The sequence below is a fragment of the Zonotrichia albicollis genome, chromosome 4 (assembly GCF_047830755.1).
Source record: "Zonotrichia albicollis isolate bZonAlb1 chromosome 4, bZonAlb1.hap1, whole genome shotgun sequence".
NCBI classification, from domain to species: domain Eukaryota; kingdom Metazoa; phylum Chordata; class Aves; order Passeriformes; family Passerellidae; genus Zonotrichia; species Zonotrichia albicollis.
Genome location: NC_133822.1, coordinates 1933227 through 1958161, shown reverse-complemented (window position 1 = coordinate 1958161; position 24935 = coordinate 1933227). Strand labels below are relative to the sequence as shown.

The following is a 24935-nucleotide window of genomic DNA, read 5'->3' as shown; positions in this document are numbered from 1 at the left end:
TTATTCCAAATTTTGTGGCAAAATAATTATTCTAAATTTTGTGGCAAAATAATTATTCTAAATTTTGTATTCCCAGCAAAATTATTATTCATGGCAAAATAATTATTCTAAATTTTGTGGCAAAATAATTATTCTAAATTTTGTGGCAAAATAATTATTCTAAATTTTGTATTCCCAGCAAAATTATTATCCGTGGCAAAATAATTATTCTAAATTTTGTGGCAAAATAATTATTCTAAATTTTGTATTCCCAGCAAAATTATTATCCGTGGCAAAATAATTATTCTAAATTTTGTGGCAAAATAATTACTCTAAATTTTGTGGCAAAATAATTATTCTAAATTTTGTATTCCCAGCAAAATTATTATTCGTGGCAAAATAATTATTCTAAATTTTGTGGCAGAATAATTATTCTAAATTTTGTGGCAAAATAATTATTCTAAATTTTGTGGCAAAATAATTATTCTAAATTTTGTATTCCCAGTAAAATTATTATTCGTGGCAAAATAATTATTCTAACTTTTGTATTCCCAGCAAAATTATTATTCGTGGCAAAATAATCATTCTGAATTTTGTGGCAAAGTAATTATTCTAAATTTTGTATTCCCAGCAAAATTATTATTCGTGGCAAAATAATCATTCTAAATTTTGTGGCAAAATAATTATTCTAAATTTTGTATTCCCAGCAAAATTATTATTCGTGGCAGAATAATTATTCTAAATTTTGTGTTCCCAGCTCTCCTCTCCCCATTGGATGGAGTTTTGCAATATTTGGGAAAACTTTACGGATTTGAGCTGTTGGAAGGAGTGAAAATCCCGCCCAAAATGGGGTTGGAAGGAAGAGAAATCCCATAAAATTCCCTAAATCCGCCTCGAGGCATTGCTGCAGGATTTTAGGAAAATTCTCCTCCTTCCACAGCCTGGAAAATGCAAATTGAGCCCTGAAAATTGGGGGGAAAAAGGGAAAAAACCAAACAGAAAAGTGGTTTTTACCCCTCAGTGCATCCATGTCCGATTCCCGCATGGAATTCTGACGCTGGAAAATAAAGAGGGATTTTGGATTGGGATTTGTGGCTGGGGGATGAGAATCCAATGGGTTTATGAGCATTCCCAGCCCCTTTCCAGGAAGGGATTTCTGGAATATTGGATATTGGGATACGGATCCTGCAGCCAGGCAGGGAGAAGGAAAAGGAAAAGGAAAAGGAAAAGGAAAAGGAAAAGGAAGAGGAAAAGGGAAAGGGAAAGGGAAAGGGAAAGGGAAAGGGAAAGGGAAAGGGAAAGGGAAAGGGAAAGGGAAAGGGAAAGGAAAAGGAAAAAAGGAAAAGGAAAAGGAAAAGGAAAAGGAAAAGGAAAAGGAAAAGGAAAAGGGAAAGGGAAAGGGAAAGGGAAAGGAAAAGGAAAAGGAAAAGGGAAAGGGAAAGGGAAAGGGAAAGGAAAAGGAAAAGGGAAAGGGAAAGGGAAAGGGAAAGGAAAAGGAAAAGGAAAAGGAAAAGGAAAAAATGAAAAGGAAAAGGAAAAGGAAAAGGAAAAGGAAAAGGGAAAGGGAAAGGAAAAGGAAAAGGAAAAGGAAAAGGAAAAGAAAAGGAAAAGGGAAAGGGAAAGGAAAAGGAAAAGAAAAGGAAAAGGGAAAGGGAAAGGGAAAGGAAAAGGAAAAGGAAAAGGAAAAGGAAAAGGAAAAGGAAAAGGGAAAGGGAAAGGGAAAGGGAAAGGAAAAGGAAAAGGGAAAGGGAAAGGAAAAGGAAAAGGAAAAGGAAAAGGAAAAGGGAAAGGAAAAGGAAAAGGAAAAGGGAAAGGGAAAGGGAAAGGGAAAGGAAAAGGAAAAGGAAAAGGGAAAGGGAAAGGAAAAGGAAAAGGGATGGAGGGAGGAGAGGCTGCCTCGGGATCATTTGGTGATTGGATAACGAGCCTGGCCCTGGATGTGCCCGGAGATTCTGGATCCAGGGAAAAGCCAACAAAACCCTGCCCGGTGGAAAAGCAGCCCAGGAAATCCCGGCTGGCGTTCCCAGCTGGAATTGGGCTCGTTAATTGTGGGTTCTTGCAGTGGGAGCAATTAAAGGCGCTGTTAATGGAGGGCTGGAATTAATCATGGAATGGTTTGGTTGGAAAGGATCCTAAAGCTCATCCCATGGGATACCTCCCATGATCCCAGGGTGTTCCAAGCCCCATCCAACCCGGCCGAAATCTTGGAAAAGCCTCCGCGGCTCCCTCCGTCCTCTCTGGGAGCTTTTCCTGCCATCCACACTCCTTGTGGGGTGAAATCCCTGAAATCCCTGCTCCCAAATCCCCACCCCTGTTCCCAAATCCCAAATCTCCATCCCTGTTCCCAAATCCCCAACCCTGTTTCTAAATCCCCATCACAATCCCTGTTTCTAAATCCCCATCCCTGTCCCCAAATCCCCATCGACATTCCCAAATCCTCATCCCTGTTCCCACAACCCCATCCCTGTTCCCAAATCCCCATCCCTGTTCCCAAATTTTCATCAATGTACCCAAATCCCTGTTCCCTGTTCCCAAATCCCCATCCCCTGTTCCCAAATCCCAAATCCCCATTCCTGTTCCCAAATCCTCATCCCCATTCCCAAATCCCCACCCCATTCCCACATCCCTATCCCCGTTCCCTGTTCCCAAATTTCCATCCCTGTTCCCAAAACTCCATCCCCTGTTCCCAAATCCCAAATCCCCATCCCCGTTCCCAAATCCCCACTCCTGTTCCCAAATTCCCATCCCTGTTCCCAAATCCCACCCCTTTTCCCACATCCCTATCCCCGTTCCCTGTTCCCAAATTTCCATCAATATTCCCAAATCCCCATCCCTGTTCCCAAATCCCTGTTCCCAAATCCCCGTTCCCAAATCCCCATCCCCTGTTCCCAAATCCCCACCCCTGTTCCCAAATCCCCGTTCCCAAATCCCCATCCCAATCCCTGTTCCCAAATCCCCATCCCATGTTCCCAAATTCTCATTCCCATCCTCATTCCCCATCCCTGTTCCCACATCCTCGTTCTCAAATCTCAAATCCCCATCCCTGTTTCCAAATTCCCATCTCTGTTCCCAAATTCCCATCCCTGTTCCCACATCTCCCATCCATGTTCCTAAATCCCCACCCCTGTTCCCAAATCCCAAATCCCCATCCCTGTTCCCAAATCCCAAATCCCCATCCCTGTTCCCAAGTCCCCATTCCCAAAACCCCATCCCAATCCCTGTTCCCAAATCTCCATCCCTTTTCCCAAATCCCAAATCCCCATCCCTGTTCCCAGTCCCCATCCCCTGTTCCCAAATTCCCATCCCTGTTCCCAAATCCCCATCCCTGTTCCCAAATTTCCATCAATGTTCCCAAATCCCCATCCCTGCTCCCAAATCCCCATCCATAATCCATTTTTTCACCCTGGAAAGGAAAATAAAAAAATCCTTGGAAAATCCCGGCAAACCTTCAGTGCCAGGCAGGAAAGGGGGGAAAATCAAAAAACCGGTTTATCCCTGGAAATCCAAGGAAAAAAATCCCACCCTGGGCTGCCCTGAAACCACCCGGAAAATCCCAAAAAAAATCCTGGAAAGGCACCAAACCCCATGTGGGGGAATGAAACATTCCCTGAGCTCTTCCAGCCTTTTCCAGCTTTGGAATCCGATCCCAGCAGGAAAAGCAGGAGCAGCTCCAAGACTCAGATCCTTGGGAGAAAAACTGATTTTTCCATTGGGATGCAGAAAATCAGGGAAAAATTCCCAGAATCTGAGTCAGGATCCAGGCTCCCTTCACAAATTCCTGGATTTTTTTCTGTCTGGGCTGCCCACGTGGCCAGAAAGGTGCAAAAATCCCTTTGGAAAAGGGGCAGGAATTGCAAAAGAAGGGAAGAAATAAAAACATTCCAGGAAAATTTGGAGGATTTCGGATTATTTTTCCCTCTTCCATCACTTTTTTCCTCCTCTTCCTTTGGAGGGAAAGCAGCAAATTCCAAGTTTAATTCCAAGCTCAATTCCAAGTTTAATCCCATATTTAAACCCAAATTTAATCCCACATTAAATTCCAAGTTTAATTCCAAGTTTAATCCCATATTTAAACCCAAATTTAATCCCATATTTAAACCCAAATTTAATCCCAAATTAAATTCCAAGTTTAATTCCAAGTTTAATTCCAAGTTTAATTCCAAGTTCAATTCCAAGTTTAATTCCAAGTTTAATTCCAAGTTTAATTCCAAGTTTATTTCGAAATTTAATCCCATATTTAAACCCAAATTTAATCCCATATTTAAACCCAAATTTAATCCCAAATTAAATTCCAAGTTTAATTCCAAGTTTAATTCCAAGTTTAATTCAAAGTTTAATTCCAAGTTTATTTCCAAATTTAATCCCATATTTAACCCCAAATTTAATCCCATATTTAACCCCAAATTTAATCCCAAATTTAATCCCAAATTTAATTCCAAATTTAATTCCATGCCCAGGAGCTGCTGCTGGATTTGGATTTTTGGGTTTGGCCCAAATGATTTTTGGGAATTTTCCAAACAGCCCCAAAATCCAGTTCATCCCAAGGAACTTTCCTGACATTCCATTGGCATCCAAAACTCCAGGCTTTAATTAATGGAATAATTAATTTAATTTAATTAATTGAGCTAATTTAATTAATTCCCAGGAAGATGAAACACGGAGAGCTTGGTGGAAATCCAGGGATGCAAATCCCATCGGAAAAGGGGAAAAAAAAGTGCAAAAAAGGCAAAATAATTATTCAAAATTTTGTGTTCCCAGCTCTCCTCTCCCCATTGGATGGAGTTTTCCAATATTTGGGAAAACTTTATGGATTTGAGCTGTTGGAAGGAGTAAAAATCCCATAAAATTCCCTAAATCCGCCTCGAGGCATTGCTGCAGGATTTTAGGGAAATTCTCCTCCTTCCACAGCCTGGAAAATGAAAATTGAGCCCTGAAAATTGGGGAAAAAAGGGAAAAAAACCAAGCAGAAAAATCATTTTTTCCCCTCAATGCATCCATGTCCGATTCCCCCATGGAATTCTGGCTCTGGAAGCGCCAAATGGGATCCCCTGGGCCGGGAAAAACTTCTGGGATTTGGGAATTTTTTTGTGTTTTTGAAGTTCCTGGGCTGGAATGACCCCAAATCCCTGATTTTCCCCGGCTCGTGGAAATGGAAATTTAATGAGCAAATGATTCACTCCGGGAAATTCAGTGTGTGGGATTGCTCCTCACTTCCTGCATTTTTCATAAATCCCGGATTTTTCCAGGGAAATTTTTGGGAAGTTTGAGGCCTCCGGATCCTGGGGGAGCCCTCAGATGTCCCTTCCCGAGGGATATTTTGATGGAATTTTGGAATTTGATGGGATTTTCCCCTTGGAAACACAATTTTCCTGCAGCAAATTCTCCTCTCAGAGTGAGGAATTCCAAATTTCGGAAGCCAAAAAAAATCGGATTTGCTTTTCAAGGGATAAACCTTGAAATTCCTTCTTTTTGCTGCTTTTTCCTATTTTTCCTTAATAACACCACCGTGAAAATTCCCATGTGTGAAACATGGAAAATTCCATGTCTGGAATATGGATTTGCCTCCTCCAAGGATATTTTTCCCTTTCCAACAAAGATTTTGTGGGAAAAATCAATTTGTGGTGGAATAAAACTCAGGAAAACGGCCCAGGATGGGATCCAGAAATGGGGAAATCTCTTAATCCCTTATCCTGATTGTTTTCCTTGGAAAAATCCCTCAGGTGGATTTTCCCACCCAGCTCCTCGTGTTGGAGTCACCTGGGAGGTTTTGCTCCCAGAAACAGCTCCAAAATTCCCAATATTTGGAGAAAAAAATTCCCAATATTTGGAGAAAAAATTCCCATATTTGGAGAAAAAAATTCCCATATTTGGAGAAAAAAATTCCCAATATTTGGAGAAAAAATTCCCATATTTGGAGAAAAAAATTCCCAATATTTGGAGGAAAAATTCCCATATTTGGAGAAAAAAATTCCCAATATTTGGAGAAAAAATTCCCATATTTGGAGAAAAAAAATTCCCAATATTTGGAGAAAAAATTCCCATATTTGGAGAAAAAAATTCCCAATATTTGGAGAAAAAATTCCCATATTTGGAGAAAAAAATTCCCATATTTGGAGAAAAAAAATCCCAATATTTGGAGAAAAAATTCCCAATATTTGGAGGAAAAATTCCCATATTTGGAGAAAAAATTCCCATATTTGGAGAAAAAAATTCCCAATATTTGGAGAAAAAAATTCCCAATATTTGGAGAAAAAATTCCCAATATTTGGAGAAAAAAATTCCCATATTTGGAGAAAAAAATTCCCAATATTTGGAGGAAGAAATTCCCATATTTGGAGAAAAAATTCCCATATTTGGAGAAAAAAAATCCCAATATTTGGAGAAAAATTCCCAATATTTGGAGAAAAAAATTCCCAATATTTGAAGAAAAAATTCCCAATATTTGGAGAAAAAATTCCCAATATTTGGAGAAAAAAATTCCCATATTTGGAGAAAAAAATTCCCAATATTTGGAGGAAAAAATTCCCAATATTTGGAAAAAAAAATTCCCAATATTTGGAGAAAAAAATTCCCATATTTGGAGAAAAAATTCCCATATTTGGAGAAAAAAATTCCCAATATTTGGAGAAAAAAATTCCCAATATTTGGAGAAAAAATTCCCAATATTTGGAGAAAAAAATTCCCATATTTGGAGAAAAAAATTCCCATATTTGGAGAAAAAAAATTCCCAATATTTGGAGAAAAAATTCCCAATATTTGGAGAAAAAATTCCCATATTTGGAGAAAAAAAATTCCCAATATTTGGAGAAAAAAATTCCCAATATTTGGAGGAAAAAATTCCCAATATTTGGAGAAAAAATTCCCATATTTGGAGAAAAAAATTCCCAATATTTGGAGAAAAAATTCCCAATATTTGGAGAAAAATTTCCCATATTTGGAGAAAAAATTCCCAATATTTGGAGAAAAAATTCCCATATTTGGAGAAAAAAATTCCCAATATTTGGAGAAAAAAATTCCCATATTTGGAGAAAAAAATTCCCATATTTGGAGAAAAAAAATTCCCAATATTTGGAGAAAAAAATTCCCAATATTTGGAGAAAAAAATTCCCATATTTGGAGAAAAAAATTCCCAATATTTGGAGAAAAAATTCCCATATTTGGAGAAAAAATTCCCATATTTGGAGAAAAAAATTCCCAATAATTGGAGAAAAAAATTCCCATATTTGGAGGAAAAAATTCCCAATATTTGCAGAAAAAAATCACATATTTGGAGAAAAAATTCCCATATTTGGAGAAAAAAAAATCCCAATATTTGGAGAAAAAAATTCCCATATTTGGAGAAAAAATTCCCAATATTTGGAGAAAAAATTCCCATATTTGGAGAAAAAAATTCCCATATTTGGAGAAAAAATTCCCATATTTGGAGAAAAAAATCCCATATCTGGAGAAAAAATTCCCATATTTGGAGGAAAAAATTCCCAATATTTGGAGAAAAAAATTCCCAATATTTGGAGAAAAAAATTCCCATATTTGGAGAAAAAATTCCCAATATTTGGAGAAAAAATTCCCAATATTTGGAGGAAAAAATTCCCAATATTTGAAGAAAAAATTCCCAATATTTGGAGAAAAAATTCCCAATATTCGGAGAAAAAATTCCCAATATTTGGAGAAAAAAATTCCCAATATTTGGAGAAAAAAATTCCCATATTTGGAGAAAAAATTCCCATATTTGGAGAAAAAATTCCCAATATTTGGAGGAAAAATTCCCATATTTGGAGAAAAAATTCCCAATATTTGGAGAAAAAAATTCCCATATTTGGAGAAAAAAATTCCCAATATTTGGAGAATAAATTCCCAATATTTGGAGAAAAAAATCCCAATATTTGGAGAAAAAAATTCCCATATTTGGAGAAAAAAATTCCCAATATTTGGAGGAAAAAATTCCCATATTTGGAGAAAAAATTCCCAATATTTGGAGAAAAAAAATTCCCAATATTTGGAGAAAAAAATTCCCAATATTTGGAGAAAAAAATTCCCAATATTTGGAGAAAAAATTCCCATATTTGGAGAAAAAATTCCCATATTTGGAGAAAAAAATTCCCAATATTTGGAGAAAAAATTCCCATATTTGGAGAAAAAATTCCCAATATTTGGAGAAAAAATTCCCATATTTGGAGAAAAAAATTCCCAATATTTGGAGAAAAAAATTCCCAATATTTGGAGAAAAAATTCCCAATATTTGGAGAAAAAAATTCCCAATATTTGGAGAAAAAATTCCCAATATTTGGAGAAAAAATTCCCATATTTGGAGAAAAAAATTCCCAATATTTGGAGAAAAAATTCCCATATTTGGAGAAAAAAATTCCCAATATTTGGAGGAAAAAATTCCCAATATTTGGAGAAAAAATTCCCATATTTGGAGAAAAAAATTCCCAATATTTGGAGAAAAAATTCCCATATTTGGAGAAAAAATTCCCATATTTGGAGAAAAAAAATTCCCATATTTGGAGAAAAAATTCCCAATATTTGGAGGAAAAAATTCCCATATTTGGAGAAAAAAATTCCCAATATTTGGAGAAAAAATTCCCAATATTTGGAGAAAAAAATTCCCAATATTTGGAGGAAAAAATTCCCATATTTGGAGAAAAAAATTCCCAATATTTGGAGAAAAAATTCCCAATATTTGGAGAAAAAAATTCCCAGTATTTGGAGAAAAAAATTCCCATATTTGGAGAAAAAATTCCCATATTTGGAGAAAAAAATTCCCATATTTGGAGAAAAAAATTCCCAATATTTGGAGAAAAAAATTCCCATATCTGGAGAAAAAATTCCCATATTTGGAGGAAAAAATTCCCAATATTTGGAGAAAAAAATTCCCATATTTGGAGAAAAAATTCCCATATTTGGAGAAAAAAATTCCCAATATTTGGAGAAAAAAATTCCCATATTTGGAGAAAAAAATTCCCAATATTTGGAGAAAAAATTCCCATATTTGGAGAAAAAAATTCCCAATATTTGGAGAAAAAATTCCCAATATTTGGAGAAAAAAATTCCCAATATTTGGAGAAAAAATTCCCATATTTGGAGAAAAAATTCCCAATATTTGGAGAAAAAAATTCCCAATATTTGGAGAAAAAAAATCCCAATATTTGGAGGAAAAAATTCCCTTCCAGGCCTCAGGGATGGAGGGAAAGCCAAACCTCATTCCAGGAGGTGGGAGCTCCGAGCTGAGGTTGGAAAAAAGAAGGAATTGCTGGGGAGGAGGATCCTGACGGGGCAGAATTCCCAAGGTTTGGGGCAAAGGGAAGCTCCCACCATTCCCAGCTCAGATCCGGGATCCTCATCCAGGAATTCCCACAATTCTGGGAATTTTTCCTTCTCTCCAGGCCGGGATTGGGAACATCTCCCCACCCTAAATCAGAGCCCATCCCGGGTCCCTGCTGGCTCCAGGGTTTCTCCAGGGATTTTCCCTGTTTTTAGCGGGATTTGTCTCATTCCCAGGGATATCTGCTCCCCTCCAGCTCGGCAAGGGCTTTTCCAAGGAAGTTCCAGAAAGGAATTTTGGATCATTTGGTGCTGGAGCCTCCAGGAGAATCCAGCCCAGCCACAAATCCATGGTGGGGCCCTTTGGAGGGACCTGGGATCTTCATTGGATCGTATGGAAAAATCCCTGTTCCCAAATCTCCATCCCCGTTCCCAAATCCTCATCCCTGTTCCCAAATCTCCATCCCCATTCCCAAATCCCCATCCCCATTCCCAAATCCCCATCCCTGTTCCCAAATCTCCATCCCTGTTCCCCAACCTCCATCCTCATCCCTGTTCCCAAACTTCCATCCCCATTCCCAAATTCCCATCCCCTGTTCCCAAATCCTCATCCCTGTTCCCAAATCTCCATTCCTGTTCCCAAATCCTCATCCCTGTTCCCAAATCTCCATCCCCATTCCCAAATCTCCATCCTTGGTCCCAAATCTCCATCCTTGTTCCCGTTCCCAAATCCCCATACCCATTCCTAAATCCCAATCCCTGTTCCCAAATCTCCATCCCTGGTCCCAAATCCCAAATCCCCATCCTTGTTCCCAAATTTCCATCCCCGTTCCCAAATCTCCATCCCTGTTCCCAAATCTCCATCCCTGTTCCCAAGTCCCCATCCCTGTTCCCAAATCTCCATCCCTGTTCCCAAATCCCTGTCCTTGTTCCCAAATCTCCATCCCCGTTCCCAAATCCCCATTCCCAAATCCCCATCCCCATCCTTGTTCCTAAATCCCCATCCCCATTCCCAAATCCCAATCCCTGTTCCCAAATCTCCATCCCTGGTCCCAAATCCCAAATCCTCATCCTTGTTCCCAAACTTCCATCCCCGTTCCCAAATCCTCATCCTTGTTCCCAAATCCCCGTTCCCAACTCTCCATCCCCATTCCCAAATCCCCATCCTTGTTCCCAATCCTCATCCCTGTTCCCAAATCCTCATCCCTGTTCCCAAACTTCCATCCCCATTCCCAAATCCCTGTCCTCATTCCCAAATCTCCATCCCTGTTCCCAAATCTCCATCCCTGTTCCCAAATCCTCATCCCTGTTCCCAAATCCCAAATCCCCATCCCTGTTCCCAAATCCCAAATCCCTAACCCTGTTCCCAAATCCCCATCCCAATCCCGGTTCCCAAATCTCCACCCCCATTCCCAAATCTCCATCCTTGGTCCCAAATCCCCATCCCTGTTCCCAAATCCCAAATCCCTAACCCTGTTCCCAAATCCCCATCCCAATCCCCGTTCCCAAATCCCCGTCCCCGTTCCCAAATCTCCATCCCTGTTCCCATTCCCAAATCCCCATCCCCGTTCCCAAATCCCCATTCCCAAATCCCCATCCACATTCCCAAATCCTCATCCCCATCCCCATTCCCAAATCTCCATCCTCATTCCCAAATCCTCATTCCCATTCCCAAATCCCCATTCCCAAATCCCCATCCCAATCCTCTTCTGCTCCCAAACCTTGGGGGATTCCAGGAATTTCCCCTCTGGGCTCACTGGGACCAGTCTGGTGCTGGGAGCCCAAACTGGGAATTCTCCCCACCTGCTGCTGCTTTGGGATGATCCCAAATCCCAGTTAATCCTGCTGGACTTTTAGGGAATTTCAGCTTTTCCCCCTCATCCCACCCCTCATCCTTCCCATCCCCTCCCACCAAACAAATCCTGGAAGATCTTTCCCAAAATTCCCATTTTCCAAAGGCTTTCCCTGCATGAGTGGGAAGACAAAAATCCCCTGGAAATGGGAAAAACAGGGAAAACCCTTCCAAATCCCCACATTTTTTTGGGATAACCTCAATCCACGGCATCCTCGGAGCCGGAAAAACCTTGGGAATGAAACCATCCCTGCCCCAAAGCCCCGGGGCCAAAGGTGATCCCACAAATCCCAGCAGTGACGCCAGCCCCGCTTTGGGATGACTCTTCCCAGATTTTGGGATTTGACGTCGTTCCCCCCCCCCCCCCCCCCCCCACGCAATTCCCGGTTTTTCCTGCGGATCGGGAGCGGCTCCGTGACGTCACCGCCTCGCTCTGACCTCATTGGAATGAAATCATTCCCAAGCCAGGCTGGAATCACGACTCCAACCCCGTGATCCCTGGGAGTTTTATAAATACACCAGGGAAGGGGGAAATTTCCAGAGAGAGGGGGAAAATTTTCCCAATCCCTGGGAAAAAAAAAATAAAAAATAAAAAATAAAAAATAAAAAATAAAAAATAAAAATCCGGGAGGAGAAGTTCGGGAAAGGCTCCGGATGCCTCTTTGCTGGGAGTGATCCCACGGCAAATCCTTCCCATCCCGAGCATCCGAGCATCCAGGAGAAGCAGGTGAGTGCCTGGGATTCATTCATTCCCCCATTTGCAGAAATTTTAAATATTTCAGTGTTTTCCTTGGAAAATCAGATTCCAGGGTTTTTCCTTTTTTAGCCACCGAGAGACTTTTCCACCTCCAGATCCCATCCTGGGCTGTTTTCCTGAGTTTTATTCCCTTACAAATCGATTTTTCCCACAAAATCTTTGTTGGGAAGGGGAAAATGTCCTTATAGGAGTTAAATCCATGCTCCAGACGTGGAATTTTCCAGGGTTTTTTTTGGGGGGAAAAAAAGAAATAGGCAAGGTAGGGAAAAGCAATCCAAGATATTTTGATATCCAGGGATTCGTCATTCCCCTCGCCCTCCCTCCTAGGAAAAATATTTTTTTTATTATTATTATTCCAGCGATTTTGGGAGGCAGATTGGAATAGGCAGCATGGGAAGGAATGGGAAATTTTGGGAAAAAGCAAAATTAGGGAGATAAATCCCTGCAGGGATGGGGAGGAGAAGGAGGCACAGCCACCCCAAAATCCCACCGATCCCAGCGGGAATTTGGGAATCAGCCCCGGGAAAAGCCCCGGGAGAGCGGGGGCAGCGCCAGGCTGGAGTTTCGGGAGTCTCCAGGTGCCATTCCCAGATTTATCCCGGACTTACCTGGGAAAATCCCGCTCCATCCCGGTCCCCATCCGCAGGGAGAGGCGGCGATCCCGCTGTTCCCGGCTGGAATAACGAGGGAAATGAGGGAAACGAGGGAAATGAGGGAAATGAGGGAATTTTCTCCCTCCCAGCCGAGCTGCCGGAGGTTTCTCAGGCTCGGCAGCATCCCAATAAAATTCCTGGAAAACGCTCCCGGCTCTCCCAGCAATTCCCAGCGGGAGGAGCGGCTCCAGCAGCGCGGGTTTAATTCCCATTTCCTCGCATCCTCCTTTTCCTGCTCTATTTTTTATCAAAGAGAAAACCCCAATTCCAATTTTCCAGCTCCATAAAAACTTCCTGGATCGGAGGGACACAACCCCTTCCCCACCCCTATCCAAAATAACCCCAAATCCCAACAAAAATCAGATTTTCCTTGTTATTTTTTCCTCATCCCTGCTCCTTTTCCAGGATATCCATCCCGGCGAGGAGCAGGAATGGGTGGGGATGGCTCCAGCCGCGTTTTCCCCTTGTTCCGCCTTTCCCTTTTTCCCAGCTGAGATTCCCGGAGTTTTGTTGAGTGGGAAAAGCTGGAAAAAAAATCCCAGGAAAAGGGGTTGGGTTCAGTCCGTGGTGAGAGGGATGAGATTCCAAGCGGGGCAGGAGCATCCCGGGGGACATTCCCATTCCCCATCCAGGATTTGGGGTGGGAAAATCCCTGAATTCCCGGAATTCCTTGAATTCCCATCCTGCAGGAGCTCAGGGTGGAGGGAGGTGAAACACGGCTGGGGAAAAAAAAAAAGGGAATTTTGGGATGGGAGGAATCTTCATCCCATTCAGGATCGCAGGCTTGGATCACATGGAAAAACCCCGGTTCCCAAATCTCCCATGCACCCTGATTTTCTTTTCCAAGAAAATATTAAATCCTAGGATATGGTCGTGTTTAAATGTGGGATTTGGGGCTGGAGAAAAGGAGAATTTGGGGTTCAGAATGATCCCGGGTGGGGGTTGAGAGCCTGGGAAGGGTTTTTGTCCCTCGATCCTGCAGGAAAAATTTCCCTGGATCATTCCATGGCTGCTCCTCTTCCTCTTCCTCTCCCGTCCAGATCCAGGGAAAGGTGGAGGGAGTTTTGGAGGATTTGGGAATTTTGGATTTGGGGGTGAAATGGGAGGCAAAGGAGTGGAAATGGAGCAGATCCCTGAAATCCTGAGGGAGGGTTGGCACGGAAAAAATCTCACCTTGGGAAGGAGGGAAAGGGGAGAATTCCGGGAATGAACCTCCCAAATCCACAAATCCATGGACAATCCACCTTGGGAAGGAGGGAAAGGGAAGAGTTCCGGGAATGAACCTCCCAAATCCCTCCCCTTTTCCATGGAGAGCAAAGAGCAGAGTTAAAGGGAATAAACCTGCCCAAAATTCCCACTCCAAGGAATGGCAAAAGGCAAATTTTAAGGGGAAAGAACTTCCCAAAATTCCCTTTCCAAAGCATGGAAAAGGGAAGTATTGAGGGGATAAGACCTGCCCAAAATTCCCTCTCCAAGGAATGGGAAAAGGCAGAATTTAGAGGATAAAACTTCCCAAAATTCCCTCTCCAAGAAATGGAAAAGGAAAGAGTTTATGGGATAAAACTTCCCAAATCTCTCCCTCCATAGGCAAGAAAGGGCAGAATTAAAGGGAATAAACCTGCCCAAAATTCCCACTCCAAGGGATAGCAAAAGGCAGAATTTTAGGGATAAAAAAATTCCCAAATGTCCCTCTCCAAGAGACAGCAAAGGGCGAAGTTAAGGGGAAAAGACCTTCCCAAAATTCCCTCTCCAAGGAATGGCAACAGGCAGAATTTAGAGGATAAAACTTCCCAAAATTCCAACTCCAAGGAATGGGAAAAGGCAGACCAAAGAGAAATAAACCTGCCCAAAATTCCCACTCTGAGGAACAGCAAAGGAAAAATTTAAGGAGAAAAGACCTTCCCAAAATTCCCTCTCCAAGGGGGCAAAGGGCAGAATTTAGAGGATAAAAATTCCCAAAATTCCAACTCCAAGGAATGGCAAAAGGCAGAATTTAGAGGATAAAAATTCCTAAATCTCTCCCTCCATAGGCAATAAATTAAGGGAATAAACCTGCCCAAAATTCCCACTCTGAGGAACCAAAAATGGCAAATTTAAGGGGAAAAGAACGTGTCCAAAATTCCCTCTCCAAGGGATGGAAAAGGGAAGTATTGAGGGAATAAACCCGCCCAAAATTCCCCCTTCCAAGGAATGGCAACAGGCAGAATTTAGAGGATAAATCTTCCCAAAATTCCCTCTCCAAGAAATGGAAAAGGAAAGAGTTTATGGGATAAAACTTCCCAAATCTCTCCCTCCATGGACAATAAAGGGCAGAATTTAAGGGAATAAACCTGCCCAAAATTCCCACTCTGAGGAATGGCAAAAGGCAGAATTTTAGGGATAAAAAAATTCCCAAATGTCCCTCTCCAAGAGACAGTAAAGGGTGAAGTTAAGGGGAAAAGACCTTCCCAAAATTCCCTCTCCAAGGAATGGCAACAGGCAGAATTTAGAGGATAAAACTTCCCAAAATTCCCACTCCAAGGAATATCAAGGGGAAGACCAAAGAGAAATAAACCTGCCCAAAATTCCCACTCTGAGGAACAGCAAAAGGCAAATTTAAGGGGAAAGACCTTCCCAAAATTCCCTCTCCAATGAATGGAAAAGGGAAGAGTTAAAGGGATAAACCTGCCCAAAATTCCCTCTCCAAGGAATGGAAAAGGCAGAATTTAGAGGATAAAAATTCCCAAATCTCTCCCTCCATAGGCAATAAATTAAGGGAATAAACCTGCCCAAAATTCCCACTCTGAGGAACCAAAAATGGCAAATTTAAAGGAAAAAGAACCTGCTGAAAATTCCCTCTTCAAGGGATGGAAAAGGAAAAGTATTGAGGGAATAAACCCGCCCAAAATTTCCAATCTGAGGAACAGCAGATGGAAAATTTAAGGGGAAAGACCTTCCCAAAATTCCCTCTCCAAGAAATGGAAAAGGGAAGAGTTTATGGGATAAAACTTCCCAAATCTCTCCCTCCATAGGCAAGAAAGGGCAGAATTAAGGGAATAAACCTGCCCAAAATTCCCACTCTGAGGAATGGCAAAAGGCAGAATTTTAGGGATAAAAAAATCCCCAAATGTCCCTCTCCAAGAGACAGTAAAGGGAAAAGTTAAGGGGAAAAGATCTTCCCAAAATTCCAACTCCAAGGAATGGGAAAAGGCAGAATTTAGAGGATAAAACTTCCCAAAATTCCAACTCCAAGGAATAGCAAGGGGAAGACCAAAGAGAAATAAACCTGTCCAAAATTTCCAATCTGAGGAACAGCAAAGGGAAAATTTAAGGGGAAAAGACCTTCCCAAAATTCCCTCTCCAAGAAATGGAAAAGGAAAGAGTTTATGGGATAAAACTTCCCAAATCTCTCCCTCCATAGGCAAGAAAGGGCAGAATTAAAGGGAATAAACCTGCCCAAAATTCCCACTCCAAGGGATAGCAAAAGGCAGAATTTTAGGGATAAAAAAATTCCCAAATGTCCCTCTCCAAGAGACAGCAAAGGGCAAAGTTAAGGGGAAAAGACCTTCCCAAAATTCCCTCTCCAAGGAATGGCAACAGGCAGAATTTAGGGGATAAAAATTCCCAAAATTCCAACTCCAAGGAATGGGAAAAGGCAGAATTTAGGGGATGAAACTTCCCATATTTCCTCCTCCCTGGACAATAAAGGACAGAATTTTAAAAGGAATAAACCTGCCCAAAATTCCCACTCTGAGGAACAGCAAAAGGCAAATTTAAGGGGAAAGATCTTCCCAAAATTCCCTCTCCAAAGAATGGCAACAGGCAGAATTTAGAGGATAAAAATTCCCAAAATTCCAACTCCAAGGAATAGCAAGGGGAAGACCAAAGAGAAATAAACCTGCCCAAAATTCCCACTCTGAGGAACAGCAAAGGAAAAATTTAAGGGGAAAGACCTTCCCAAAATTCCCTCTCCAAGAAATGGAAACGGGAAGAGTTAAAGGGATAAAACTTCCCAAATCTCTCCCTCCATAGGCAAGAAAGGGCAGAATTAAAGGGAATAAACCTGCCCAAAATTCCCACTCTGAGGAAATGCAAAGGGCAAATTTAAGGAGAAAGAACTTCCCAAAATTCCCTCTGCGAGGAATGGCAAAGGGCAGAATTTAGGGGATAAAACTTCCCAAATCTCTCCCCCTATGGACAATAAATGGCAGAATTAAAGGAATAAACCTGCCCAAAATTCCCACTCTGAGGAACATCAAACGGCAAATTTAAAGGAAAAAGAACCTGTCCAAAATTCCCTCTCCAAGGAAGGGCAAAAGGCAGAATTTTAGGGATAAAAAAATTCCCAAATGTCCCTCTCCGAGAGACAGCAAAGGGCGAAGTTAAAGGGAAAAGACCTTCCCAAAATTCCCTCTCCAAGGAATGGCAACAGGCAGAATTTAGAGGATAAAACTTCCCAAAATTCCAACTCCAAAGAATGGGAAAAGGCAGAATTTAGAGGATAAATCTTCCCAAAATTCCCACTCCAAGGAACAGCAAGGGGAAGACCAAAGAGAAATAAACCTGCCCAAAATTCCCACTCTGAGGAACAGCAAAGGGCAAATTTAAGGGGAAAGACCTTCCCAAAATTCCCTCTCCAAGGAATGGCAACAGGCAGAATTTAGAGGATAAAACTTCCCAAAATTCCCTCTCCAAGGAATGGCAACAGGCAGAATTTAGAGGATAAAACTTCCCAAAATTCCAACTCCAAGGAATGGCAACAGGCAGAATTTAGAGGATAAAAATTCCCAAATCTCTCCCTCCATAGGCAATAAATTAAGGGAATAAACCTGCCCAAAATTCCCACTCTGAGGAACAGAAAATGGCAAATTTAAAGGAAAAAGAACCTGTCCAAAATTCCCTCTTCAAGGGATGGAAAAGGAAAGTATTGAGGGAATAAACCCGCCCAAAATTCCAACTCTGAGGAACAGCAAAGAGCAAATTTACGGAGAAAAGACCTTCCCAAAATTCCCTCTGCGAGGAATGGCAAGGGGCAGAATTTAGGGGATAAAACTTCCCAAATCTCTCCCCCTATGGACAATAAATGGCAGAATTAAGGGAATAAACCTGCCCAAAATTCCCACTCCAAGGAAGGGCAAAAGGCAGAATTTTAGGGATAAAAAAATTCCCAAATGTCCCTCTCCAAGAGACCGCAAAGGGCAAAGTTAAGGGGAAAAGATCTTCCCAAAATTCCCTCTCCAAGGAATGGCAACAGGCAGAATTTAGAGGATAAAACTTCCCAAAATTCCAACTCCAAGGAACAGCAAGGGGAAGACCAAAGAGAAATAAACCTGCCCAAAATTCCCACTCTGAGGAACAGCAAAGGACAAATTTAAGGAGAAAAGACCTTCCCAAAATTCCCTTTCCAAGGGATGCAAAAGGGAAGAGTTAAAGGGATAAACCTGCCCAAAATTCCAACTCCAAAGAATGGGCAAAGGCAGAATTTAGAGGATAAATCTTCCCAAAATTCCCTCTCCAAGAAATGGAAAAGGAAAGAGTTTATGGGATAAAACTTCCCAAATCTCTCCCTCCGTGGACAATAAAGGGCAGAAGTAAAGGGAATAAACCTGCCCAAAATTCCCACTCTGAGGAACAGCAAAGGAAAAATTTAAGGGGAAAGAACTTCCCAAAATTCCCTCTCCAAGGGGGCAAAGGGCAGAATTTAGAGGATAAAAATTCCCAAATCTCTCCCTCCATAGGCAATAAATTAAGGGAATAAACCTGCCCAAAATTCCCACTCTGAGGAACAGCAAAAGGCAAATTTAAAGGGAAAGAACTTTCCAAAATTCCCTTTCCAAGGCATGGAAAAGGGAAGTATTGAGGGGATAAGACCTGCCCAAAATTCCCTCTCCAAGGAATGGCAACAGGCAGAATTTAGAGGATAAATCTTCCCAAAATTCCCTCTCCAAGAAATGGAAACGGGAAGAGTTTATGGGATAAAACTTCCCAAATCTCTCCCTCCGTGGACAAGAAAGGGCAGAATTTAAAGGGAATAAACCTGCCCAAAATTCCCACTCTGAGGAATGGCAAAGGAAAAATTTAAGGAGAAAAGACCTTCCCAAAATTCCCTCTCCAAGGGGGAAAAGGGCAGAATTTAGAGGATAAAAATTCCCAAAATTCCAACTCCAAGGAATGGGAAAAGGCAGAATTTAGAGGATAAAACTTCCCAAATCTCTCCCTCCATAGGCAATAAATTAAGGGAATAAACCCGCCCAAAATTCCAACTCTGAGGAACACCAAAGAGCAAATTTAAGGAGAAAAGACTTCCCAAAATTCCCTCTCCGAGGAATGGCGAGGGGCAGAATTTATGGGATAAAACTTCCCAAAATTCCCCCTCCAAGGACAGGGAAGGGCAATTTTGGGGATCGTGGCTGAGCAGGTGACAGATCCCAGATCCTGGATGGAATTTGGATGGATCTGAGGAACATCCCCCATTCCCAGGGGCATTCCCAGCATTCCCAGCTCCGGGGATGGAATCCGCCGCTCCAAACCCCAAAACCGGGGATGGAATTCCAGCCCCGCCACCCCTGGGATGGAATTCCGGCCGGGAATTGCCGTGCGAGCCGCTGGCCACAAGATGGGGCCCGAAGATTGGGAATGCCAGCAGCATTCCCGGTTTTTTGGGAATGCCAGAAGGATTCCAGGGGTTTGGGAATGCCAGAAGGATTTCAGAGTTTTGGGAATGTCGGCTAGGATTCCAGGGATTTGGGAATTCCAGCAGGATTTCAGAGTTTTGGGAATGCCGGCAGGATTCCAGGGGTTTGGGAATGCCCAAAGGATTCCAGAGTTTTGGGAATTACAGCAGGGTTTTAGGAATTCCAGCAGGATTCCAGGGTTTGGGAATTCCAGCAGGATTCCAGGGTTTGGGAATTCCAGCAGGGTTTCAGAGTTTTGGGAATGTCGGCCAGGATTCCAGGGTTTGGGAATTCCAGCAGGATTCCATGATTTTGGGAATGCCAGAAGTACTCCAGGGTTTTGGGGATGCCAGAAGGATTTCAGGTTTTTGGGAATTCCAGCTGGATTCCAGGATTTTGGGAATGCTAGCAGGGTTCCAGGGGTTTGGGAATGCCCAAAGGATTCCAGCAGGGTTTTGGGAATTCCAGCAGGGTTCCAGGGTTTTTGGGAATGCCAGCAGGATTCCAGGATGTTTGGGAATTCCATCAGGATTCCAGGGGTTTGGGAATTCCAGCAGGATTCCAGGGTTTGGGAATTCTGGGAGTAGTCCAGGGGTTTGGGGAATGCTAGCAGGATTCCAGGGTTTTGGGAATTCCATCAGGATTCCAGGATTTTGGGAATTCCATCAGGATTCCAGGGTTTGGGAATTCCATCAGGATTCCAGGGTTTGGGAATTCCATCAGGATTCCAGGCGCTTGGAGAGCCCGCGTGGCCTCTGGCCACATTTTTCCATCCGGGAATGGACAAAAAGCCCCACGAGAGACCCTCGGTGGAATTTTGGGAGAGGTCCGGTGGGGACAACGGGAGATGGGGATGGTTTGTGGAGCAGGAGAGCTATCCCGGGATTTACAGCCCCCAAAAATGGGCCAAAAAGACCCAAAAAGACCCAAAAAGACCCAAAACCGGCCGTATTCCAAGCGGGAGGCTCCTGGAGATGGAGCAAGCCCGGAGCACACGGGGCCATCACGAGGGATCGGCATTCCCGGATCCCTCTGGGACCGAGGGATCTGGGAATGCTCTTGAGGAACATCTCTGGTGGCTCCGGGGTGAGCAGGGGACCGGGAACGTCACCTCGGTGGCACCAGGGACACTCCAGGAGCTGGGGAGGGATCCGTGGGGCTCCAAACGGGGCCTGCAGCGGCCACGGGGGTGCCGTGGAGGATCCATGGAAGATCCATGAAGGAATGGCCAAATCCTCCTCTCCAAGGAAACTCCATGGAACATCCATGGAAGATCCATGGAGGAAAAGCCAAATCCTCCTCTCTGTGGAAGTTCCATGGAAGCTCCATGAAGGAAAGGCCAAACCCTCAGGTACATGGAAGTTCTGTGGAAGCTCCATGGAAAATCCACTATGAAAAGGCCAAATCCTCCTCCCCATGGAATCTCCATAGAAATTCCATGAAGGAAAGGTCAAATCCTCCCTTCCATGGAAGTTCCATGAAGGAAAGGCCAAATCCTCCTCTCCAAGGAAGCTCCATGGAACATCCATGGAAGCTCCATGGAGGAAAGGCCAAACCCTCACCTCCATGGAAACTCCATGAAGGAAAGGCAAAGTCCTCCTCTCCATGGAAGTTCCACAGAAATTCCATGAAGGAAAGGTCAAATCCTCTCATCCATGGAAGATCCATGGAGGAAAAGCCAAACCCTCACCTCCATGGAAGCTCTGTGGAAGCTCCATGGAAACTCCATGAAGGAAAGACCAAATCCTCCTCCCCATGGAATCTCCATGGAAGTTCCATGAAGGAAAGACCAAACCCTCACCTCCATGGAAACTCTGTGGAAGCTCCATGGAAACTCCATGAAGGAAAGGCCAAATCCTCCTCTCCATGGAATCTCCTTGGAAACTCCATGAAGGAAAGGTCAAATCCTCTCATCCATGGAAACTCCATGAAGGAAAGGCCAAATCCTCCTCTCCAAGGAAGCTCCATGGAACATCCATGGAAGTTCCACCATGAAGGAAAGGCCAAACCCTCACCTCCATGGAAGTTCCGTGGAAGCTCCATGGAAACTCCATGAAGGAAAGGTCAAATCCTCCTCCCCATGGAATCTCCATGGAAGTTCCATGAAGGAAAGGCCAAACCCTCACCTCCATGGAAGCTCTGTGGAAGCTCCATGGAAACTCCATGAAGGAAAGGTCAAATCTTCTCATCCATGGAAGATCCATGGAGGAAAAGCCAAATCCTCACCTCCATGGAAGTTCTGTGGAAGCTCCATGGAAACTCCATGAAGGAAAGGCAAAGTCCTCCTCTCCATGGAAGTTCCACAGAAATTCCATGAAGGAAAGGTCAAATCCTCTCATCCATGGAAACTCCATGAAGGAAAGACCAAATCCTCTCATCCATGGAAACTCCATGAAGGAAAGACCAAATCCTCCTCTCTGTGGAAGTTCCATGGAAGTTCCACGAAGGAAAGACCAAACCCTCACCTCCATGGAAGCTCTGTGGAAGCTCCATGGAAACTCCATGAAGGAAAGGCCAAATCCTCCTCTCCATGGAAGTTCCACAGAAATTCCATGAAGGAAAGGTCAAATCCTCTCATCCATTGAAGCTCCATGGAGGAAAAGCCAAATCCTCCTCTCTATGGAAGCTCCATGGAACATCCATGGAAGTTCCACCATGAAGGAAAGGCCAAACCCTCACCTCCATGGAAGTTCTGTGGAAGCTTCATTGAAACTCCATGAAGGAAAGGCCAAATCCTCCTCTCTGTGGAAGTTCCATGGAAGCTCCATGGAAACTCCATGAAGGAAAGGCCAAGTCCTCCTCTCCATGGAAGTTCCACAGAAATTCCATGAAGGAAAGGTCAAATCCTCTCATCCATGGAAGATCCATGGAGGAAAAGCCAAATCCTCCTCTCCATGGAAGCTCTGTGGAAGCTCCATGGAAACTCCATGAAGGAAAGGCCAAATCCTCTCATCCATGGAAACTCCATGAAGGAAAGACCAAATCCTCCTCCCTGTGGAAGTTCCATGGAAGTTCCATGAAGGAAAGACCAAACCCTCACGTACGTGGAAGTTCTGTGGAAGCTCCATGGAAAATCCACTATGAAAAGGCCAAATCCTCCCCTCCGTGGAAGTTCCATGAAGGAAAGGTCTGATCCTCTCATCCATGGAAGCTCCATGGAAGTTCCATGAAGGAAAGGCCAAGTTCTCCTCTCCATGGAAGCTCCACGGAAGTTCAGTGGAAGCAAAGGCCAAACCCTCACCTCCATGAAAATTCCATGGAAGCTCCAAGGAAGCAAACCTCCTTGGACGTCCCACCTCCCACCAGCACCCCAAAACCAAGGCCTGGGGCTTGCATCCCAAGGAATCTCCTTCCCACCTGCCCCAAATTTGGATGGGACCTGGGAGGTGACTCCAAGAGTGCAGGGAGGGGAGTTCAGGGATGGGGAAGGGATGGGGAGATGGGGAGGAGATGGGGAGGAGATGGGGAGGAGATGGGGAGATGGGGAGGAGATGGGGAGATGGGGAGGAGATGGGGAGATGGGGAGATGAGATGGGGAGATGGGGAGATGGGGAGGAGATGAGGAGATGAGGAGATGGGGAGATGGGGAGATGGGGAGATGGGGAGGAGATGGGGAGATGGGGAGGAGATGGGGAGATGGGGAGATGGGGAGATGAGGAGGACATGGGGAGATGAGGAGATGAGGAGGAGATGAGGAGATGAGGAGGAGATGGGGAGATGAGGAGGAGATGGGGAGATGGGGAGATGAGGAGATGGGGAGGAGATGGGAAGATGGGAAGATGCGGAGATGAGGAGGACATGGGGAGATGAGGATCTCTCTTCCCACGGGAAGCTGACGTCCCTCTCTGCCCTCCCGGCTGTCCCCGGGCCAGGCCAGCGCCATGTCCCACCCCAGGCTGCTGCTGCTCCTCGTCCTGCTGGCAGCCGCCGGCGCCGGCCGCGCCCTCAGCCTGTCCAGCGCCGCCTCCATCCTCAGCTGCCTGCAGGCCGCCCTCTCGGAGCCACGGCGGATCCTTCCCGAGGACAACACCGTCCTGGACAAGCGCGGCTCCGCGTCCCCATCCATGGAGGAGGCGCCCGAGGAGGACACGGAGGAGGAGGAGGAGGAGGAGCTGGGGAAAAGGACATTCCCAGGGGACGGCCACCACAAATACGCGTCCCAGGCGCAGGGCAAGGGCAAGGGCCAGCAGAACCGGGCCAAGAGCGACCGGCGCACCAAGGTGACGCTGTCCCTCGACGTCCCCACCAACATCATGAACATCCTCTTCAACATCGCCAAGGCCAAGAACTTGCGGGCCAAGGCGGCGGCCAACGCGCACCTGATGGCGCAGATCGGCCGCCGGAAGTGACTGGGGGCCACCCGAGGGGACAGATGGCCGGCCGTGACATCGGCCTGGGCTGGTTGTGACCCATCGAGAGACCCCTCATCCGTGTTCCTCCTCCTCCTCCTCCTCCTCCTCCTGCTGCTCTCCCCCGCCGTTCCTTCCGGAGGTTTCCACGCGCAGGGCAGAGGTTCCTGTCCCCAGCAGGGCGCAGGGGACGCGTCACCAGGAAGGTTCCTGATTAAAGCTGCCATCTCTGGAGTTTCCAAGGCTTTGTTGTTGTCCCATCTCCTGCCCCCGCTGCTCCCTTGGGTCCGTAGGGATTCCGGAACCTCCCCCAGTTTGGTGTCCCTGTCCCCACCACGGCCATCCCAAATCCTGCCACGAGTTGTTCCTGCCACGGCCACCAACCCACTGGGAAGGGACAATCTCAGCAGGGATCTCCCAGTTTGTCCTCCTGGGTCGTCCCTGAGTTTGTCACCAGCACCTTCAGCACCAACCTCCCCACACACACGGCCCCAGTGTCCCCACATGGCCAGAGCCACCAATATGGCCCTGGTGTCCCCAGATGGGCCCCATTGTCACCCACACAGACCTGGTGTCCCCTGATGGCCAGAGCCACCACCAATATGGCCCTGGTGTCCCCAGATGGGCCCCATTGTCACCCACACAGCCCTGGTGTCCCCAAATAGGCCAGAGCCACCAGTATGGCCCTGGTGTCCCCAGATGGGCCCTATTGTCACCCACACAGCCCTGGTGTCCCCAAATAGGCCAGAGCCACCAATATGGTCCTGGTGTCCCCAATGGGTCCCAGCCATTGTCACCCACACAGCCCTGGTGTCCCCAATGGGTCCCAGCCATTGTCACCCACACAGCCCCGGTGTCTCCTGATGGAGCCATTGTGACCACACAGCCCCAGTGTCCCCAGATATGCCCTGGCCATTGTCACCCACACAGCCCTGGTGTCCCCACACAGGCCCTGGCCATTGTCACCCACACAGCTCCAGTGTCCCCAAATGGGTCCCGGCCATTGTCACCCCACACAGCCCTGGTGTCCCCAGATGGGTCCCAGCCATTGTCACCCACACAGCCCCAGTGTCCCCAAATACGCCCTGGCCATTGTCACCCACACAGCCCTGGTGTCACCAATGGGTCCCAGCCATTGTCACCCACACCGCCCCGGTGTCCCCACATGGGTCCCCATTGTCACCCACACCGCCCTGGTGTCCCCAAATAAGTCCTGGCCATTGTCACCCCACACAGCCCTGGTGTCCCCACATGGCCATTGTCACCAAAATGGCCCTGGTGTTCCCTGATGGAGCCATTGTCACCCACACAGCCCTGGTGTCCCCAAATATGCCCTGGTCATTGTCACCCACAGGGCCCTGGTGTCCCCAATGGGTCCCAGCCATTGTCACCCACACAGCCCCGGTGTCTCCTGATGGAGCCATTGTG

The 24935-nt window shown here is 45.0% G+C and overlaps 1 protein-coding gene across 1 annotated transcript; it reads left to right on the top strand.

Annotated features, from left to right (window-relative positions):
- The first annotated feature begins 11807 nt into the window (after positions 1 to 11807).
- On the top strand, positions 11808 to 23758 carry UCN3 (urocortin 3). The gene is made up of 2 exons (XM_074540382.1): positions 11808 to 11822; positions 23031 to 23758. Exon 2 carries the CDS (start codon positions 23040 to 23042, stop codon positions 23505 to 23507), a length of 468 nt encoding a protein of 155 aa, XP_074396483.1. The 5' UTR covers positions 11808 to 11822; positions 23031 to 23039; the 3' UTR covers positions 23508 to 23758.
- The last annotated feature ends 1177 nt before the right edge of the window (positions 23759 to 24935 follow it).

What these genes read in the sequence shown, in the direction of transcription:
- UCN3 (XM_074540382.1), top strand. Translation starts at nt 23,040, where the DNA reads ATGTCCCACCCCAGGCTGCTGCTGCTCCTCGTCCTGCTGGCAGCCGCC.